The sequence below is a fragment of the Vicugna pacos genome, chromosome 26 (assembly GCF_048564905.1).
Source record: "Vicugna pacos chromosome 26, VicPac4, whole genome shotgun sequence".
In the NCBI taxonomy this organism is placed as follows: domain Eukaryota; kingdom Metazoa; phylum Chordata; class Mammalia; order Artiodactyla; family Camelidae; genus Vicugna; species Vicugna pacos.
In genome coordinates, this window is record NC_133012.1 from 11,587,207 (window position 1) to 11,609,665 (window position 22,459).

At 34.7% G+C, this 22,459-nt stretch overlaps 1 protein-coding gene across 4 annotated transcripts in view; it reads right to left on the reverse strand.

The window, feature by feature from the left end:
* The window catches only part of TNKS (tankyrase), a 156,970-nt gene that overhangs the window by 16,532 nt on the left and 117,979 nt on the right, over window positions 1-22,459 (reverse strand). For all 4 annotated transcript variants that reach the window (XM_072950340.1, XM_006201153.4, XM_072950341.1 and 1 more), the window contains exons 12-20: window positions 20,266-20,437; window positions 15,277-15,356; window positions 11,932-12,077; window positions 10,003-10,168; window positions 8,489-8,708; window positions 8,079-8,188; window positions 5,152-5,340; window positions 3,115-3,352; window positions 2,428-2,510 (exon numbers count right to left, since the gene is read on the reverse strand). In XM_072950340.1, coding sequence (XP_072806441.1) covers window positions 2,428-2,510; window positions 3,115-3,352; window positions 5,152-5,340; window positions 8,079-8,188; window positions 8,489-8,708; window positions 10,003-10,168; window positions 11,932-12,077; window positions 15,277-15,356; window positions 20,266-20,437 — 1,404 coding nt within the window. The remainder of the gene's footprint in view (window positions 1-2,427; window positions 2,511-3,114; window positions 3,353-5,151; window positions 5,341-8,078; window positions 8,189-8,488; window positions 8,709-10,002; window positions 10,169-11,931; window positions 12,078-15,276; window positions 15,357-20,265; window positions 20,438-22,459) is intronic.

The following is a 22,459-nucleotide window of genomic DNA, read 5'->3' on the forward strand; positions in this document are numbered from 1 at the left end:
GTAATACACATTAAATGGAAGAATCAACATATTGATCAAAAAAAAAACACGGAAATTATTCTGGCAAAAGGAAAATCAATGGAACTATTTACTCAGAACAAAACTGTAGTGAAAAAGATAAGAATGAAACTGATGAAACCAGGATAAGCTGTCAAAAGGACCAACTGTAAGACTAAACTATTAAACTCAAACTGAAAGAAGAGAACTTGAACTCTTGAAAAATGGTCAACTGGAGTTATTGTCTGAATTGGGGTCTTTGTTTTATTAAGCAAAGATCTATGAAATTGCACAGTTTTTGTGGATATGATCTGGGAAGTAGGAAGATGGCTGGAACCCGGCTTTAGTAGAGGACACTGCTTTTAAAACAGCTTTAATACCTACAGGGAAAGAATAAGGGAAAGAGAATCTTATTGTTTTAGGATACTCTCATAAGAAATCTCCAAATCAGAGGATGAATCAATGGTAGGTGAAGCTTAAAGGAAAAAATAATTATAGCAGCCAATTAAGTCCTCACCACCAGACAGAAGACACATCTGATGTTTTATTTAAAAAACTGGCACAGAAACACAAGACTGGGAATTTTAACCATCTGGACTTCTGAAAGTATTATTATATTTTACATTAAGGCAAGTGATAAATTAAATGCCTTATTGAGAATCAAGGCTGCCTTTTAGTCCAGTGCTATTTTTACTTAATTCTTTTGATCATTAAGAGCATTAAAGATGAACTACAATAAATCATATAAAGAAATTTAGCTTAAAAGAAAGACATTAGAAAATCTTAACAGCATAACGGATATGAAAAAGACCTGTGGTTTTCAATTAACTCTATAAACCGACTATACGCCTACAAAGAAGTCAGAATGTGGCAAAGAGTCTAGTGAAGAATTTGGACAGTATGTCCATGAAACGAATAATTGAAAAAGGTGAATTTATGCTGAATTAGGAGAAACTTTGTACAGGTGGGTGGTTGGAAGGTAAATCCATGATAAGTCGATGAGGTCTTAGAAATAGAAGAAGGACTCTATTATGTTGTAGTGAGCTGAATGGTGGCCCCCAAAAATTATGCCCGTGTTCTAAGACCCAGAACTTGTGAAGGACCTTATTTGGAAACCTTTTTACATCTTTGCAGATGTAGAGTCAGTTAAGAATCTGAGTGAAGGAGATCATCTAGGATTATATGGGTAGGCCTTAACCTCCCAGCAAGTGTCCTTACAGAAGACACACAGAAGAGAAGGCGAGGTGAAGATGGAACCAGAGACTGGAAGGATGTGACCACAAGCCTAAGGGGCCTAGAAGCCAGCAGAAATGGAACAGATGCTCCCTAGAACCTCTACAGGGCATGCAGCACTGCCGACACCTTGATTTTGAACTTTAGGCCTCCAGAACTGTGACGGAATAAATTTGTGTTGTTTAAGCCACAGGTCTGTGGTAATTTGTGACGGCAGCCCTATGAGTCTAATACATTGATTGGAGGTTAGATTTCTGTGCCAAACAGGGTAAATGTAAACATGAGACTAATGGATTATGCATGGGGCAGATTTGGGTGCACTTTAAGTTACAGGCATTTTATTATACCTGCCCATATTTTAACAAGTTAGTTACCGTCCTACATGGATGTAAAAAGGGTAATTCTACATCTGGGAGAATGACTTAGTGCTCTCTAAAGACCCTTCCCATTCTAAGATTCTATGTGTATCAATAATAGTTAATTCAAACTTGGGGATTTATTATTATTTAATATTTAGTGGTAATGAAATCATACATTGGTAAGTTAAAAACTCATCATCCTGTATAAAATCAGAACAGAAGGATCTTAATTCATAAACATCCTAATGATGACTTCATACTGAAACCTTCACAGGCATTTCAGATATATCTAAACATAGGCTAGGTCTATGAGCATAGGGCCAAGTTTTGGTTCAACATTATTTTAGGCTCCAACTAGACAATGGAAACTTCATAAAGGAGCAATTTAAAAAAGGTACACTTACCCATTAATTTGCTTTCCAATTTAATGGACAATTGCTTCATGAAGGTTTTGCTAAACAGTTAACATAATTCCACACTGGTTTTAAGTGGAGTCTAGTCACATTAGTAATAAAATGAGATGAATATGGGCTAACACTTTGGAAACAAAATAATGAGGGAAGATTCTGAAAACATTCTTTTGAGGTGGGCCTAAGTTTTGACATGTAATAAAACTTACTAAGCCAGACTGCTTATAAAGATACAACAAAATAACAGACTTCAATCATCTGTTACACAATGCTGGAAAGAAGTATAAAATACCAGATTCATCTAGCTTCATCAGAACTCTGAGTTTTAAAATAGCAGTTAAGATGCAAAACAGAAAGAACAAGTGGCAATTAATAACTTTATATAATTGAGTCTTTTAAATTCTAAACTTATATATATATAAGTTTACCTGTTCTGTTTCAAAGATGTCCCGAAGGTGTTCAAGACCAAGGCTTTTCAGAAATTGGCTGATATTCATGTCAAGACCCGCAACTAAAACAAACATATATTAAGGCTTTTCAGAAAGAAGCTTATCAATCTAAAGGAAGTTCCTTAATGTATTTAAAGCCATGGCTCCCTGGCACCCCTGGCTGTGCAGATGGTTTCTTATAGAGTAAAATAATCCATAATACATAAATTAAACTCACACTTCAAATTATCTCTGAATTTGGTGGGGACGTAAAAGCTGAGTTTATCTTATCAGTAGAATTTATATTAATATTAAAAAGCATAATATAATGCTTTTAGTGAAATATTTAACAGTTGGATTTAAAAATTCAAATTTACCAGCTGTTGTTTCAGTTTTTATTTCTTACATAATCTCTCAATTTTTCTGATATAATTTCAGTAATAAGACTTGGGAGTTTAAGCAGACAGTATGGTTGGACAAGAATGGACTGGGATACACATGAGTAAGAACAAATGTAGATGGCAAGGTATTTATTCTGTGAAGACCTATTTCTTACAAACTGTTGGGTGTATGAAAACTCATATATGGGATGTCTCTACATTAGGTGTTTGCTAATTACCAATAGAAAAAAGTGAATCTGTTCATTTAAAATACCAAAACCAAATACGTGTTCACAGGGTTACTCGCCTTCTCCTTCCTTCCTTTCTGCTCCCGCTGCACCATCCGCAGCGTTGGCCGCTCCTCCTACCGCCAGTTCCGCTAAGGGGCCGGTGAGGTTGTCTATGCTGCTGGCAGCAGACAGGCAGGAGGGAGTGGATGCTGGTGAGATCAGAGAGGCACTCACTACAGTAGCCTGAGGTTTAAAACAGGTAGGTAAGGCCTCTGGGGGCATGGCGTCTATCAGCAAAGCTCTGATATCATCAGCCTAAAAATGATAACAAAAAAACACACAAAAAATTACATTTTAAATTGGTAAGTTTTTCACTAAGGACCAAACACTTGGTGAATTATCTCTTTAGTGAATGCTTCATTATTCCGTACTGGTTTCTGATCATTCCTTCGTTTTTCCTTCTCTGATCCAGAGTTCCCGTAGAGTCCCCATAGTTTCAGTACATATGGAGAAACTGCAATTTTTTAAAAATACTTCATCTTTTGAAGATGTAATGTACAGCTTGGTGACTATAATTAATAGCCCTGTATTATTGTCTTGAAATTTGCGAAGAGTAGATCTTAAGTGTTCTCATTACACACATACAAATTAACTATGGAAAAAAAAAGTCCAAGAATGTAAACTATGTTGATTCCTAGAAACACTTTTAACATTAAATGAAAAGTGTACACACAATTGTTCATTACTAACTACAAATATATTCAAAGGATATATAAGTTAATAAAGATTTGAATAGAGTTAAATAAAATATTTCATCTTTCATCTAAAAAAAGCACATTTCAGAATGTTGACACTCAATCTCTTCTTTAGGAGTTTCCATACTTACTATGTTTTGTTTACATTTAAACAATTAAAATAATTTTTGTTCAGTTATTTAGCACACACTCAATAGTTTAATGTACAATTAAAATCTGGTGAAATTTTAAAGGGCTAGTGCTTTAATTTGGCTAGCTCATTCATGAACTCCACAGCCACTATTAGAGTATGTGGGAGGTAGCCAGCCATCAGTTCCTTCCTCCGGGTACATCGTGCCTCTCCTCCCATCAAAAGGTGGCATCTATCTCCCTTCTCTTGAATCTGGGTTGCCTGTGAGTTGCTCTGACTGATGGAATGCAGAGGAAGTGATGTTCTGAGGCTTCTGACCTAGGCTTTAAAAAGGACTGGTAGCTTCTACTTTTTCAGAAATCCTCCTCCATGCTGTAAAGTTTGGACTGGGCCACTGAGTGTGAGACACTGTGCAGAGAGAGGCCCTGGAGGACTTAAGGCCATCCTAGACACCACGGCCTGAGCTGAGCTCCCAGCTCCAGGGAGCTGCATGAACAGCAGAACTGCCTGGCTGAGCCCAGTCAACCCAGAGAACTGTAAGAAATTATACATCACTGTAATAAGCCACTCACTTGGTTTTGGTTAAGCTACGAAGTGTTTTGAAATTGTCTGTTACTCAGCAACAGATAGATAAAACAAAATGTGGCTTGGGAAAGAAGGATTTCTAAATTATCGTGACCATACAGTAACTCCCTGATTTCCAGAAAGTTCAGTGTTTCTGTACTGCGTTTAATTCTGTAAATAACATTTCACCAAAAAAATTAATCACTGATTTTGAAAATATTTCTACAGTATATCAATGTACTTTTCCATCTTTGGAAGAATGATATAATGCCTAAAAGATAATTTTGATTTTGACTCTGACTTATTTCCTGGCCTCAGGTAAATCATCATGATCATCAGTTGTTCTAGAATAATACACCAAATGTAGAACATATTAAGACACTTTATTAAATGTAATTCTTTGAGGATACACTCTATATACATGTTTTTCTATGATTCATGTTTTCCCTACAAGTGACAAAAAAAATTTAACTTACTGCTTAGTTTGCCTTAACAGTTTTAAAGTAAATTAAAAAAATGAAGACTTAAAAAAGTTCAGAAGGAAGGAACTTTGTTCTTCTAAGGAATATATGTACCACCAAAGGTAAACCTGCTAAGCCCTGGAATTTACTGTCATCTCTGAAGGTATGAAAAGCAATACTAAATATTTTGAAATAAAGACTTACTGTTGCCAGATCTAAAGGTGTCTGACCTTCTTGGTTCTTCATAGTTGGATCTGCGCCATGTGCCAGGAGGAGGGCACAAAGCTGTGTCCTGCCTTTTTGGGCTGCTTCGTGAAGGGGAGTAAACGCCCACTTGTCTGTTGCATTCACACATGTGTTATATTTTATCAGCAATGCTGCGATGTCCACATGCTGAAGGAAAACAAAAGGATGCCAAGAGGTAAGAATGAAGTTTTGGGGAAAGCTTCAGGTACACTTGTTTTTATTTAACATTTCATTCCCTATTCTCTATTCTCATCCTTAATAGAAGTTTCTTCTATTAAAAAAAAGATTTATCACACCCTTCTACCTGTACTTTGGAGCCCATCTTTTCTTGCCTCCTCCAAAATCTTAGTTCCACAATTATTCTGTTACCCTGTAATTCTTCATGGGAGGTATAAAAAATTTTATTCGGCTATAACATATTCAGATCTATCTTAAAAACATATAAAGTGAAACTATTACCTGATTCCACATCTCTTAATAATGGGCTAATCTGTCTGCCACACTTTTCAAGCAAGCGTCCTATATCCACGCTTCTCTTATCTTCCCATTTCTCTTTCTAACCCACTGCAACCTGATCTATTTATTGAAACACTCATCTCAAGGATTCTCAATGTTCTTTCTTCAGCCTTTGGGAAAGTAATGTAACATAACAAAAACAGCATTTTACAAAAATTAGTCTGTCATATCCAAAGTGACTTATGGGGTGAATGAAATGTCAGCAGCAGACACATTAACTAATAACTGGGGCATGAGGCAACGATGTCTTGAACTGTGATGGTTAGAGAAGGATGGAAAGGAAGAGTTGAATCTGAGAATTTTGGAGGGAAAAAAAAACGGGTTTCAGAAAGACAAATTAACTACAGAGGACGAAAGGGGAAAAAAAGTCAAAGACGACTACCTTTTTTCCCCTCCTAATTTGGTCTAGAAGATTAAAAAACAAAGGTGGAAACAGTAACAGAAACTGAGTAGCAGAAGTTTAAATACAAAAGAAACTATAAGAAAGATTAAGGTTCAGTTGGGGTATGTGGTTTTTGAGGAGTTAGAAGGGGAGAGCAGGAGCTGTGGAAAATGGTGAAATAAGTTTATGAAAACAGAACAGAGGGCCTCTGGTCAGGAGATGGGTTGTACCACTCCTCCACCAGCCAACAGCAAGACACCTGTGAGGGAAGAGGAACAAAGACAAGGCCGACCTGCATCCTACCTTACTACTTAGCCACAAAAGAGAAGCACTGTACATTTTCTCTTTCACTCTGGTCACCAGATGACACACCTGTGTAATAAGTAGCATCTCAACACCTTTCCCATCAGAAGAAGGGGAATTAAAAAGGTAAAATACTTAAGCTTTATGAAGTTTTACTTCCTCTACCCTCTGTGACATATGTGAAAGCTATGAAAGGAAAAGACTAATGGGATTGAACTTTTCCACATCCACAAAGCATGGGAATATATGGAAAAACACATAGACCCATGTAGTCTACACAGCTGAGAGCATAAGTTTTATTAGATCAGGTCAAGAAGTATAACTCTCTTGCCCACACCTGTCCTTACTCGTTAGTAGATTAATATAGAAGTTAAAAGACACTGATTCAAGTTCTACTGATCCCATCAGCTTTATAAACTATTGACTGATAAACTTTTAACTGAAGCTTAGCCTTGGGATCAGTGGAATAAAATATGGAGAGAAGAATCATGCTAAGTGCTGGACATTCTCCAAACGATATATATATTTATAGCTATACCTCAAAGGCAGAAGGATTACACGTAAATGCATACATAGTATATTAGCACTAAATATTTAGCGTGCCTGGTCTTCAGTAGAAATATACGCTGTTCAGTGAAATTGAGAATCCTATATGAAAGTTAAATGAAAATTCTAATGATTTTAATAAAAGGCTAATCATCTTTGGAAAGATAACTTTAAATATCACACTTGGAAGTAAATTTTCTTTGCTATCTGTCCACTTGAAACTGGATTGTTTGCTTTCCTTAAGAGTATTCCCACTGACACGTCACCTCCCTGAAATGCTGGCCTCCGAGATGGGGCACGAGAAGACGGAGGATATTCTCACCATGAAGGGCGAGGCAGAGAGAATAAGAGAATATGGAAATCACGATGATTAGTTTTTACTTATAGGTTGTCAGGCTTTTGCAAATTAGAAACTGTCTTCACCAATAATGATTCCAACTAGGAGAACCCCTAATATGAACATTCTGGCATCTGTGGATTTTACAGTAAATAGGGACTAAGTGGCTAAACAGACAACCACAAGAGCACCCAACTTCTTCCCATGTGATTCATCAGGCCTCAAGCGGGCCTTGGTCACTTCCAGGCAGTCAGTTCCAACAAATGTTACCAAGGTACTGAAATGCATCCCTCTTCCTCTTTCAGCTGATGACTGCAGTTACCAGTGCTTTCAAAGAATCAACTGTGACTTTCACTGTGGGGTTTAGCTAGTCATTCAGACTCTATGAAACCACACATACCAATAGCTTACCCATTTACTTGAATAATTCTAAAATGCTGATGATAAACATAAGCAAGCATAATTTTCATGCCTATAAAGGAACCTCCTGGCTTTTACAGTTTCTAAAATCTACTTGAGATAGAGTTAAGATTTATTATCTATATCAATAAATACTGAGCAGCCATTACATACTTATTATTGTGCTAGATAATGTGAAGAGATCAAAAAGCTGTAAAAAGCTTGGTCTGTGGCCAAAAGATAGTTACGCCTAACTGAGAAGCCTAGAAACACAGATTAAAGATTAGAACTGTGCTAAATTATGCCACTGGTTAGATATCTACTTGACTCATGCCTGGTATGCATTTAATAAAGTAGTAAATATCAGTGAAGTTTTCTAGATTTAAGCTTTAGCCTGCTCACCCCGTAGGACGCTGCATTATGAAGAGGAATTAAACCACCTTTGTCCTGGGCATTAACATCTGCTCCATGTTCTAGAAGATATTCAGCTACTTCCAGGTTATTGTAGCCTGCTATTAGAGTGAAAAAAGGCAAACATGTCAGCTTAAAAAAAAATCTATCTGTATATAAATGATAAGGACTGGAAAATATATAGTTTTAGTACTTTTTGCTTTAAAAGCTAATACTACTATTACATAATTCAGAATAAGAAATTTACATAATTTATAAGAAGAAATTACATAAAATTATGTCAATCAAAAGCATTTTACTGAGTAGTACTCTTTCCGCTCAGCATTTCTTTCCTCTTCTGGTGGACTGCATTAGGTACCTAAGAAAGGACAATGAGCCTTGGAAGTGCTGGTGATGCTTACCTGCCAGGTGCAGAGGGGTTGAGTTTCTGCCCTGGGTGTCTCTGCAGTTGATATTCTCTGGAGTACAGAGCTTCTGCACTCTTGCCAGGCAGCCCTTCTTGGCAGCATCCAACAGGGCAGCATCTCCTCTCAGTAAGTCCTGAATATCTGTGTCTCCTTCTTTTACCAAATCTAAAGGTGTATTTCCATCTCTGTTCTTTTTAGTCGGATCTGCTCCATGCTACAAAATAAAAACCAAATAGGGCTTGTGTTTCCTGTAGTATCTTTAAGTTTTGTTTATTTTTAACTTCACTTCCACTCATCCAAGGAAAGATACCTATTCTACACGCATTGTGAAAAACAGAAAATAGCCTGTTTTTTCTTGCAAATTCCCTACTTAGTAATACACTGGATTAGCTTTCTAACTACTTCCCAATCAAAGCCCCAGGCCTCAGGATCAATGCTGATGGTGAGTGGGGAAGCTGTTGAGTGCCTTTTACTTTTCGTATCATATACTTTCTCAGACCCTAAGCTGTCTTTGGAAACCACTTTTCTTTTAAATTATGCCCTGGATGTTAATTTTGACTAGATTTCAATTATATAAAGATATTCTGTGTTGATGAAGTGAGAAGAGTAAGACACACAGGTGGAAAAAGTACTTAATTTCAAATGGAATCAATAAAAAGAAGGTTTGGTAATTTAAAAACATTTCCATTGTAAGTCTTAACACTGATCATGAAATTAGGTAGAAATGTAGTAACAATTAACTTGACTTTAAAAGTTTAATCATCTACATCTATGAAATACAGTAAATGGAAGTCAAGAAAGTCCTGACATGGACTGCCCTTGGCCCACTGGAGAAATATGGAATAACCAACCCAGACAGTGAATTCACAGTGACCTAGAAGTTATTCCTTACTAATCAGTGATAGTAAAAATGAGTATCAAATATAGTGCTATTCTCAAGATCATGAGAACATATGCAATCCCATAAAAGCAGTGGGAGAACTTTATATTTAACTAGGATAAGTTTTTTTCTAGTTTAAAAAAATATAAAAAAGAAAGTGACAAATATATGTCATTTTTCACATCTTTTAATTAACTTCACATTTTAAAATTTCACATCCTTTAAACAATGCTTAATAATGAGAAATGAGTTTGTTAATAATAATAACATACCTAGTAAGAAAAAAATCAAACCTGATGGAAAAATTCATTTTTTCTTGTTCAGATGTTTTGATATTAATACTCTATCAGATAAGTAATGCAAACTAATTCAACTCTTTCCAAAACCTACCTTGATGAGTTGTGATGAACTCAACATAATCAAATCAGTTCAGAAAGGCACTTCAGACACCACTCAAAGCTATGTAAGTATCATATCACACTTAAAAATCCCCCTAAAATAGAAAATGGAGGCAGTCTCTACAGCACTTACTGTACTTAATAGAATAATTTACTTTGATGTCGTTTTACATCCTAACCAAAAAACAAATATAACTACTTTATATTTTTTAATTTAAAAAGTTACATACTTTTAAAAGGAGTTTGCAGATTTCATATTTTCCTTTAGCTGCTGCTTCATGTAGAGGGGTAAATTTCCACAAGTCCGCCACATTGACAGAAGCCCCATGCCTTACTAAGAGCTCAGCCACCTCATAGTGTCCATATGAGCAAGCATTGTGAAGGGGCACCAAGCCACTAAACAAAAGAAAATCATTTTAAAGACATATATCAAATCTTTGAGTTAAAGTTATACGTGTAAAGAAAATCATTCTCTACGACACTGACTACACTAAACACGCACTTACATAGAAATAATTCTCCTCCGATCTTGAAGATGACTACATCCATCTCCAAACAAGCATCAGTAATTTCAAAAATGTCCCTTTCAACATAAGGACTTCAGTTTCTTGGTAGTGGATATAAATTTCACAGCAATCCTTATCCTTAAAATACATATGGATATACCCACAGAAAAAGGTTCCATTTCAATTCAATACTTTTAATTCAGGTTTCATCTTGGCAATATAAAGAGCAACATTACAAAGTGATTTCTGGAATAACTAATCACTAATCTGGTTTTATTTTCTCTCAGATGTTCTTCCATTTGGGTTTTCCTAGTAAAAATTATATGCTTATAAAATATACAATGCAATTTAACACATTTATTTATTCAAGTTCTACCTTTTGTTTTTGGCTTTTTAAAAAAAAATTCCTAATAATTCAGTAGGGTTTCTGTGCATAGGTTTAGATATTTAGTTACCAAGCAATGAAAACTCAAAATCCAAGTAATACAGAAACTTCGGTATTCAGTATGTAAAATAAGGATGTCAACTATAAACTCTAGTCAGGTGAACAACCTAGTCTGAGATGACTCTTCTGAGTGGATGGCAGATGGCATTCTAAAAGGACAAAAAGATGTCCCTATAAAAAAGGGTGCATCAAAGGATAAGTTTAAGTTGTACTTAGTAAATAGCAAACGTAAGGTATCTAGTTAGTACCTTTCTATTTAGAAAGATCGGTTTTTTTTTTTTAATGTTTTGAGACCAAAAATACTAAGTGCTAAAATGGGCAATAAAAACAAATGTTGGTTTCTCTCCAATGTACTATAATACTTTAAAAGAGCTAGTGATAGTAAATATTCATGTCTGATGTGTCCCTTTTAAAAGATAAACAAATCCATAATGGTTAACTGAAGTCTAAGTTGTGTAGTTTAATTCTACAGCGGTAACTGCATAGGAAAGTGCTTATTTATATTTTCAGATGATATGAAATTAAGTCAGAATACAAAAGCTCATTTCAGTTAAAATTTCTTGCTTTTCTAAATAGCTTCCATGGCTGCTTTAAACTCTGTCTAGATAAATTAAAATAATTTAGTAAACTCATATAAAAATAGAGAATATCTGAGTTAGTAAAAATAAAATTATGTTTCTATTAATACTGATGACTTTGGGATGGATGACTTCTTTTTGAAGGAGATTACACATTTTTAATAGCAAAAAAAGAGATGAAGAATAAATTACAAACTATATAAACACATTCATATAATGCAATAAAATGCTATGTATAGGCATTAAAAGGATGAAACAGACTATTAAGTACTGATATGGAAAGACATTCAAGATATACTACGGAGTGAAAAAAGCAAATTGCGAAGTAGACTATCTGGAATGACATCATTGTTTATGTTAAAAACAAGCACCACCACAACAGCAGACACACTAGTATATGAGTTCCAAAAATCTGGACAATTGCAGCAAAATTTTGATGTTGTCATCTCCAGGAGATGGTGTGAGAGAGACTCTTCACTTCCTATACCATACATTTCCATAATGTTTAAACTTTAAAAAACATGCATTACTTTTTAAATAGGGAAAAAAATTGGAGACTTCAAAAATACTAACAGAAACCTTTTAATTCCCAAGAGAATGAACCCTAAACAGTGAAATTCTAACACCTACCCTTTGTCTTTGGCATGGACATCGGCACCATGGTGTAGGAGGTACTCCACCACAGACACACGGTTATAGCCTGCGGCGAAGTGTAAGGGCGTAGAATGCCGGCCCTCTAAATCTCTGCAATTCACATTCTGAGGGCTGCAAAGTTGCTTTTAGGGCACACACACAGAGATAAACACAAAACAAACATTAATAATGATTCAAAGATCTTGCTCCAAAATACTGCAGGCTTCTTGGATACACTGTAATTTTCTAATGAATATTTCTTTCCCAAAGATTATACAAGTGATGTTTAAAAATCAGCAGAATGCTTAGCTTTACAGAGTCTACAAATACTCTGTTTGCAGAACAGTTTAATCTTTTTTCAACATTTCCTGGACAAATTCTAATCAAAAGGAAAAACCCACAAGAAAGCAAGCATTTCCAAGGCAAATGGAGCCTTCCTTGTCCACCTTTATAGGGTTTCCTCCCTGAGACTGTTTGTCACAGCAAGTCTGCTTGAGCCAGCATGCTCTAAGCCACTCTGTGCTCAAGTAAGACCAACCCTGGCTGACTGCAGAGCTACCCAGAGCTCATGTCTCCTTTGAGTGGCAAGCAAGAAGGCTCTGGAAAAATTACATTAATTCCGTCTGGGCCATCCACTTGGCCCTTTGACCCATCACAGCAAAGCCACACAGTCAACAGTGCTTTACTTGGTCTTGGGGGAGCGGGGAGGAGGTATTTGTCTAAGTCTACAAGTCAAAATGATTCTGATCATATTCTAGTTTTTGGCCTTTATTTCCATCTCATTCAGCTATGTCCTTCAAGTCTCTTCTCTTGTCTCCTTTTCTCCTTTTGAATGCTGTCATTTCAGCAGAAGCTCAGCTCTGTTTACAAAGCAGTAGAAGCAATGTTAGGCCTGAGAGGCTGCATCATTGGTCGTGATGGATAGATTATAATAAAAATATTTCAATAACAATTTGCAGTTTATAAAGAACTTCACGGTTTTTCAGTGAGAGAATTATTATCTACCTCGGAAGTTAATCATTATCTTCATTTTACAGATAAATAAACCAAGGCTCAGAAATGTTAAGTGACTCACCCTTTTTCATAGTGTTGGTAAGGGGCAGAATAAAGACTCAAACACCATTTACCTAATTTTTAATCTTCTGATCTCTTAGCTACATTGTCGCTTACCCAAATTCAGGGAATTGATGAGAAGAGAGGTAATGAAAAGAAGAAAGGTAACAAAAGCAGACAGAGGGGGAAACAAAACAAAACAAAACAAAACTTGTGCTCCTAAAAAAAAAAGAGCAGAGAAAAACAGTGACATTTTTTTCTAGGCTACAAGGTATACTGGCAAGTGGTTTCCAGGCATTTGACAATCTTGCTGTTGTTCAAGTCACTGTAATGAGCTATTAAAATACAAAAACTAAGAACCTGGAAGGTATCTATTTCTACTGATATACTGAGTAGGGGCTGGTAGGATAAAAACAGGACTTTTCAAGTGGTACAATTTTCACATGATGGAAGGATGTCTGGGCATAAGGGAGAGACTCTAAAATCTGAAGAGCCATTGTCATCTGGCCAGGTCAAACAGCTTACCTTTTCATGACAAGTGAGTCTGTGGTTACATTAATACATAATTATAGAATCAAAAAATAAAGTTAAATAGAAATGAATAAATTTATACAAGAACTAGAAAGGCTACAAAAATTGGCAGTAAATACCTATGGTGTCTTAACATGACTGAAGCTGCTTCCTGCTGCTGCTGCTTTTATTCTAGTTCTTTATAGTCTAAGTTAACTTTTTCTTTTTTGCAGAGAATAGTGGTAAAACAGGGATGAAGTAGGAAATGAAATACAACTTATTTTACCTTATTTAATTTTTTTATTTATAAAATAAAGCCAATTCTGCTTATTAAATATTTGCTTTTTACTATTTAGAAGTTCTTTATTCTCTATACTATTTCACTTTCTTTTTGAATGCCAAAGCAATTTTACATCCTTCCTGCTTGCTTCTCAAATACTTTACTCAGCAAACAGCTTTTTCTTCTAACACCTAATCTCTAGTGCTTTCTAAAGCCTCAAGGGAAAGAAATTTCCCAGGCTTAATTCTCAATCTGTGCTTTGTTTTCTTCTGCTACTTCCACTCCATTCATAAAAATGTATTTGGCCTTTATTGTGAAAGGATTGTTTACGAAACCCAAGAGCTGTGGCATGTTTGCCTATTACAAACAAAACATATGGAATTAAACTGACACATTAAAAAAAATCAATTATAACAGGCACATATAGCAATTCTAGTGCTGGGATTATCATGCTGTGATACAGAAAAGGAGTCCTAATCATTTTTATATTTTAAGATTTTCCTTTTTTAGGATGTATTTCAAATGATAAAAGTATTTATAATTTCAGATCTAAGAACTTTAAAATTTCTCCCCAGTGACTATTTAACTGAAATTTACTACTTTCTTTAAACAACTTAGATGTTATTTTAAGATGGAAGAGAAGTTAGAAGTTGCCACATATTGAAACAAAAATAAAATCTCTGGGCAACAGAACTTAGAAAGTGTTTAATGTCATTTTCAACCAGTATATATCATCAAGAGTCCCAAAATTAGTTTGTGTATTAAGAAATGACAATAAGAAATGCCCAAGATTAGTTTGTAAAAAATAACCTGGTATGGCTGGCAATACCAATTTTGCAATTAGCCTTTCTTTAAAAAAAAAGTGAAAAAGAAATAAAAACAAAAATACAATACCAACTCCTAAACAAAAATAAAACCCATATCCCTTTCTGCTATCTTCATCTACATATGAATGATTATAGGTGGGAAGTGTGTGTGTTTTAAAAAAGCATATTAAATGTGAAAATATAATTTTATATTTGAAAAAATTCAACCTATAATCATTGTTTCTATACCACAAACATTGATAAAAATTTCCTTGGTAAACAGTGACACAGAAAAGAAAATCCACCTTCTGTATATAATTAATTCCAAAGGGTTGCAGGTTCACATGGGAATCTCTTGGAAAAGTTCAAGAACATTGTTTCAAACTTTATTATACTATTACCTGGGCTTGAATTAGCTTGGAAATTTATGAATGTGGCCAAAATAAAATTTTAATTAATGTAAGTGGAAAGAAAAAGAGCTTTCATATAACCAGAAGATAAGTGATTAGGAAGGAGTTTAATGTAAGGCACGTTCTAGGAAATTCTTCATAGTTAAAAATCTCCCCTTTTTATGGATCTCTCTGGATCCCTTTTATTGTTTGGATTTGAGTAGTTTCACTTATAAGCTTAAAATGAATTTGTTAGCAAAGGTTCCCTAGAGCTACTACCTAAGACATAAAAGTGCTAACTTACCTTCACAGTTTCCAAGTCTCCGGCTTTAGATGCCTCTAAGAGTCGATAGTCAACGTCAGAAGTGCGTATAGGCGTACTTTCTGCATAAAAGAAAGGGAAGATTACTGTTGGTTTTTAAGAAATCACAGAGTAACTAGGGAGGGAAAATTATTTGGTGAATGGAAAGAGAGAGGTAAGGGGTCAGAAATTTCTGAGATCTAATATAGGGTTTTTCCTCCAATATTTTTCAGATAAGAAATAAATGGTTTCTTACTTCAATCTACATCCACTTTATCCTAAGCCAAATTCTAATAAATATAAGACACACCCCTTCTCCATCCCTATTACTCTACTCTTCACAGTTTCTAGTCAAAATCTGGCAAAAGGGAACGAAGAGACACAGGACCACGAGATCATGAACATTATGATACACTGGTCTCTCAAAGTGTTAAAGCAAGCTCTGCCATAGGTTTTGTCATGGAAACCAAAGGAAACCACTCAACTGTCAGTACTTAATGTTTAGCCTTTCTTTTTTGGCCTCAATTTCTTCAGTATGAAACAGAAGTAATACTGAAATCAATGATCTTAGAAAATATAATCAGCATACAAAAAAGGCCTACTAAATACAGAAATTTGTTTGATTTACATTTATTGAATGGCTTCAGGGAAATGTAATTTAAAATGTCTGTATAATTAAGAGGTGTGATAAAATGCTAAATAGAATATAATTAAATCAGGCTGTTATGTCTAGAAGTATGAGGCTAACAAATGAGGTATTTTGATTAATCCAATACTATAAACAAACCAATAATTCACTACGCATCGGCCCATATAAAAAGATTTTTAAAGAAAACAATGCTATTACTCAAAGTATGTTCATGGACATTAAGTGTGGCGTTTAAAATGCACATGTGTACACACACTCATGTAACACAAAAGAACTTAAGCCCAGGAGATCTGGATTCAGACTGAGCTCTATTAACTGTGAAGATGGACAAATCACTTAATAACTTAGTTTTTGCATCTGTAAAGTGAGTGTTGGTTTTCCTTAAATTCTCTTTCAGGTTTCAAATTTCAGTATCTTGTGACCAGAGTCAACTTTCTTGAGTCCAGTGTCCAAATGGGAAGATCATGTGATGCTATAAAAAGGTTTCAGATTTCAGAAGAGATACTTCAGCTCTTTCTAAAGTAATTTTTCAGGACAGTTGACTTTTACAGAGTAAGTTAAGAGAATTCTTCAATGGAAAATAAACTATTTACTTAGTCATCATCATAATAATAATACTTAATAATAATAATAATAATACTTAGCAGGTAAAATGCTAAGTAAATTAAAAGGAGGAAAGAAGAGTATTTCATATAATGAAGTACATTTTTGAAATATCAACAATTATTTTTCTTTAAAAGAGAGTTTATAACATTTCTTAGTCTGCAGAATGGTTGAGGAAAGGATTCAGGTCTTGCTCATCTTTCTTTTCCTTTTCACACAGAGGACATTCGGAAGGCATTTGCTGAATTGACGTCTATGCTATTTTACATTGGGGTCAATGTGTATGTCAAACCAGAGCTCTTTCTTTGTGTGCGCTTAGTCTGTTCTTTCATGTCTCATTTGCCTCCATTCTAACTCTGTATGACATGGCTGCATTTACAGGCTGTAGGTGAGAAAGCTGTGATTATGATCCCGTGATAGTGATTTTGGCAGTGGGTAAAATTCACTGAAACATCCTTTGCATATCTATAGGTAATATTATTAAGTTTATCATTTCAACAAAATAGAATGACGATTGTTTATGCATACAGAGTTAGAACTTTGGATATTTTCAGATTCTAGTATGTGAGGGATACAATTAATATGGCTGGATTTTTAAACTCTAAGAACTACTTGAAATTGGCATACCTCTCGATGCTGACTGACTTGCAAAAGGGTGTAGTTTTATAATCAAGTGAAAAATTTTATGCAAATATAAGGATGCTTCTGAGAACTATGAGAAATTCTTAGTTGTAGTCAAAGAGTAAAAAGTAAGGAGATTTAAAGATATTGATTAATTACTATACAAATTATAGAGCTCTGCATTCATTATAAATCTGAACAGGCGTAGAACAGATTCATTTTTAGAAATGTTACCAAAGTATTAGCTGAAAGGATACAACGCGCGTGCACACACACACACACAGAGTCCAAGAACTCTACCAAGAGATGCACAATTGAAAGGAATATATAAAAAAGAAGTTAAAAAGAGAACAAAGGGAAGAGTAGCTGATACATAAAGTACTGTTATGTAAAATTCTTTAGAAGCATATTGGCTAGGGTCAAAGGCTAGAGATGGGCTTCTAATTTTTCTCCCAATATATTCTGACTCACCAGAAAAAAATAAATTAAACTAAACTGCCTTTCAAGTTTTGAAACTATTTAGAAAAAAGAAAACTCCTGTAGGCTGATTGTTTAGGTAGTGTTAGACTATAGGACTAGTGATAGGTCTTAGTGGCTGATTTCAATGTGCAAATTGTAAATGATGATCTCAATGTTTAATTTAGCTTTCTTAAGTCCCTAAAGCCTTACCTCTGTAAATGGTTAGGTAAAAGTAATACAATTAACATACTGAAATATACAATCAGAAGAACTGTACAGATCAAGATCAAATCTAAGGTGCAAGGTCAAGATCTAGCCTAAAAGTGCTGTTCAAAAGAACTGCCTATGATGCTGGCAATTATCTATGTGCTGTGTGGTCACCAGCCACACAGTGATGGTAGTCACTAGCCATGTGTAGCTACGGAGTACTTGATATGTAGCTAGTATAACTGATAAACAGATTAAAACATTATTTTTATTTTTAATTAATTTAAATGTAGCCACATGTAACTTGTGGCTACCATATTGAACAGAATAGGCCTAGAGAAAAAAGTCAAATCTTCTAAAATGATGTTTTAAAACATTGGTTTGTAAAAAGCTGCTTATCTTATTTTCTTTACTCTGACACTAATTTTAACATAAATATTGCCAGCAGTTTACAATTAATGCTTTACTAATGTAAGCTTTTGGCAACTATAGGCCTGGGAGCTGAAAGTGCAGGTTTCTAAAAGTGAATCTCAAACCTGGTATTAACAGGTGTTTTTAAACAAAACTTTAAAGTGTTACCTAGGACAAAACACCAGTACTCTACTGTGCATCCAGTGGGATGGATGTATTCTTTCAGGAGTCATTACAGATATAACCTGGAACTGGATTAGTAAATATAGGTATAGTTGAAAAGTTCAGCCAGTAAACGGTCTACACACTATATACACATAAGTTTCTTGTAGAAATATAGTTCAAAAATTATTTCTTCTTCTAAATAAAAAATAATTCCCATTTTAAAAAACCTTTCTAAGGCAAGACTTAAGCATCAAATTCTATTATGTGTATTATCTATCCAAATGAATAAAAATATGAAAAATTAAACTAAAAAGGTCTAGCCATACTAAATTAGGTATTTAATGACCTATAAAATGTTTTCTCTTACAAATTAATTTTTAAGAATTATCAAAATAATAAAAAAAAATTTCATTTGTGATTCAGTATGTAATTTTACCTTTTACCAGAAGTCATATATTCCAATGGTATTCATTTAGAAGACATTTTAAAAGCATTACTGGAGCTAATCTGCTTAATTTATTCAATCCTTTCCTCTCCATTTTGTCAATTATCTCTATAAGCTATGTATAGTATTAGAAATTTTGATGTAATAGCTTTCTATCTGTTAGCCTAATTTATGCTTACAATTTATAGAAACTAACTTAAAATCCACTATTAAATGGTTCTCAGTAAAAGTATAAGAAAAATTTAGAATATTTTAACAAAAGTCACACCATTTAGAAATTATTAGAATTTACTGAGAAAGCAGAAATATTTCCTAGTCAAAGAGTGATTAGCTTTTTTAAGCAAATGCCCTATTGCTCTGTAGAAACAGGAAGTTCAACGAAGGCATGCTTTTCATGATTGAAGCTTGAAATCCTATAATAGCTAATTTAATTCCTTTAGATAGATCTTCTTTGTTTTGATAGTGAAGATGCCCTAGACTGCTCTTACTTCAATTGTCAAAAAGTCATCATGCAAGACTGAAGTAGAATGACCACTATCTAAGAAAGAACCAGTATGAGGAAAAGAAATCCTAGTCAACAGCTTTGACATGTGTACAGTTACTCCTATGAGGCTGGTCAGCTCTAATTCAGCTTTAACAATACACATTATGCTCTCCGTTAAGTCTGGAAAGGGTCCCGATTTCCATGTATAAAGGTGACTTTCAACTGGGCTGCACTTTTTGGGGGCCCTTCAGAAATTTGTGGGGTCAAATTTTGTCTTCTAGCATAGTCATGCCCTAGGTATCACTAGTCTAACAATTATAAATTATTTTACTGTAATTTACTATTATTTTCCCTTTATATCATAGATGGGGCATTTAATATAGATTTTTTTAGGAAGGTCTCTGTAGAAACTAAATACTTAAAGTATCTAGCTGCACTAAGTAGGCACTGTAACACTCAGCAAGATTTTATAATTATATTTAAACAATAGGAAAAGAGAAGATATTTTGTAATAGTGCAATGAAGTTAAGAATTACAAAAAGCAGAATATAACACATGTAAGAACAACTAATTAAAGGTCATTACCATATTATTATTTGTAATTTTCTCTATTTGATAGATTTCAGAGTGACCATAATTCCACACTGTTTATGGGAGTTTTAGGTAACCTTTCATCACGACACCCATAAGTCAGGTTTTCAATTTAACACTAAAAAAATTAGAGAGTGTTTGCCTCTTCTCATGACACTACCTCAACCCCACCAAAAGAGGCTGATGGTTAGGGCCACAGGCTAAACTGCAAGCAAGGAAAGGTAGGAAAAATATTCAGGCAGAGAAAATATTCCAAAGAGCTACTTGAAAGGAGAAGTGCAAAGTCTGTCTATCAGTGGGCAGACGTGGAAGAGAAAGAATAGAAGGCAGTGTCTGTCTGCATCTGTTTGCACTTACCACTCAGAATCTGCTGCACGGCTTCATTCCCCATCTGCGCTGCTGTAAAGCCTTGTAAGGAGATGATAGAGGGATCAGAGCCGTAACTCAGCAGGAGGCGGCAGGTCTGCAGGTGACCGGCTAGGGCGGCTCTATGCAAAGCGGTCTGACCAAGGGTGTCCAGTGCATTCATCTGAAAAATCATTGGGTGGGCACATGGGATTGTGCATCTGTTTTTGTTCCCTTTCACACCCTAGCAAATAAATTCTTGGGAGAAAAGTCAATTGTCAAAGATTTTGAAAAAATACCATAGACTATTCACGATTAACTCTTGCTGACAGATTCTAAAGAAATACCATCTTCTTAGTTACTCTTCTCGGACCAGCTTATTGAAAATTGTTACATACCCATCCCTTCCCTGATTACTGGATGGGAAATCAACTCTCTACTTGAGTCATTACAGAACTCTGAAATTGATTGAAAAAAAAAATCAAGGTCCCTAACTTCCTCTTCTATTTAACTTGATCATCACCCTTAATATTCTACCTTTGGTTATTTGTTTATCACTCAGTCACAAGATACAATCAAGGCTCTCTAAAAAGTGGGTAATCTAATTTTTTCCTCCATGTATTCGGAAGTGGTTCAAAGCACATAAGTACAAAATGTGTGTGATAAATTTGTTTGTGGAGGGCAGTGGTAACTATTTTATATGACTACACATCAATTCTCATCCCTGATTTTTAAAATGGGTCATCTGGCAGGATTTGTACTGCTGCTCTAGTTCAGTATCCCAGGGAAGAAAGGTGATATTTTGGAGCTAGCATAATTTTATTTTGTTGTGATCCCAAAGAATTATAGGGAACTCTCATTGTTTAAAGTGAGCTCTCCTAAGTTTGGATTTATTATTTTAATCTCTACCACTCTATAAATTACATAAATGGTAAATAACAGTAATTTACTCAACTGGTGAAGAAATATAGGAAAAGATTAAATGACCTATGCATGTTATCCACAAAATCAATACCGGAAGTACTAAAAAGAAGGGTCAACTCAAGTACAGCATATAGTCCATAAGCCAGAAGCTTCATTCAGGCAAAAAACTTAGGTTCAGCAACATTGAAAATATTCTTTACATATAAGAAAACTTAAAAAAAGAGAAAAAACAAAAAAAAGCTTAGTATTAGACATATAATTAAGCACCTAAATGGTCATTCAAGCTGAGCTAATCAAATGAGTGATTACGTTACTGCTCACAAGGATTCGTCTAAGAACTTTAAAATTCTAGTTTTATATACATGTATTGCTGTCTCTGAGTTTTGTTTTTAACCTAGAAAATATATTTGACAGATTTATGTACAGTGGCATTAATTTACTCTTTGTATTTTAAAGAGACACAACTTTAATTCTTAATATGTATTATTTGGAATCACCAACATACATCTTACTGAAGAAATTTGAGACTGTCAGATCAATTTTTGTGACTAAGTCTTTTTTAAAGACTCAGTTCTAATTTCCTCTATGACAATCTCCACCACACGGGTATGCTAGAGGATTTTACCAAAGATGCTTAGCATTCAGGCCTGAAGAGATTATTTCCTCTAAAGTACAGAAACTGCCTCAAATAAGAAAAACGCTATATTTAATGTGTGGTAATTAATGGTTAGAACTGACTTGAGATACATATTCAGAAGGTGTGAGAAGACTAACAGATGTCTGGCAGTTTCAAAGACAAACATACTCCCCCCTGCTTTTTTTTGTATCTGGAGACAACAAGCTGAGGTATGTATCTTTATTCCTATTTGAATCGTAAGAATGACTTCTAAAGAGGATAATTCGATAACATGATATAAAACTACACTGACATTTGGCCTGAAAAGTACAGGACATAAAATAATCATTCAAAAATGCCAAAACAGTTCTGGAAGCCAGGAAGCAGACTATAAGGATATGGCTAACGAGAATCTTGCAAAATTCTAATCAGTGTGATCAGCCTAGTCTCAAAGAGCTAACTATGAGGCTGAGTTCATCCCTCTCCTAAACTTAAGCTTCACTGTCCACATCACTGATTTGGTGATTAGTTATGAGTTGTTCTGTGACATTTCTGTACGTAGGCATTTGAACTCACATTGTAATTTTAATTTAACTGTGAACATGTGTATGTCCTGAAGCAAACCTGATTTCAAGTAATCTGAGTTGAAAACAGTCTCTATATTAC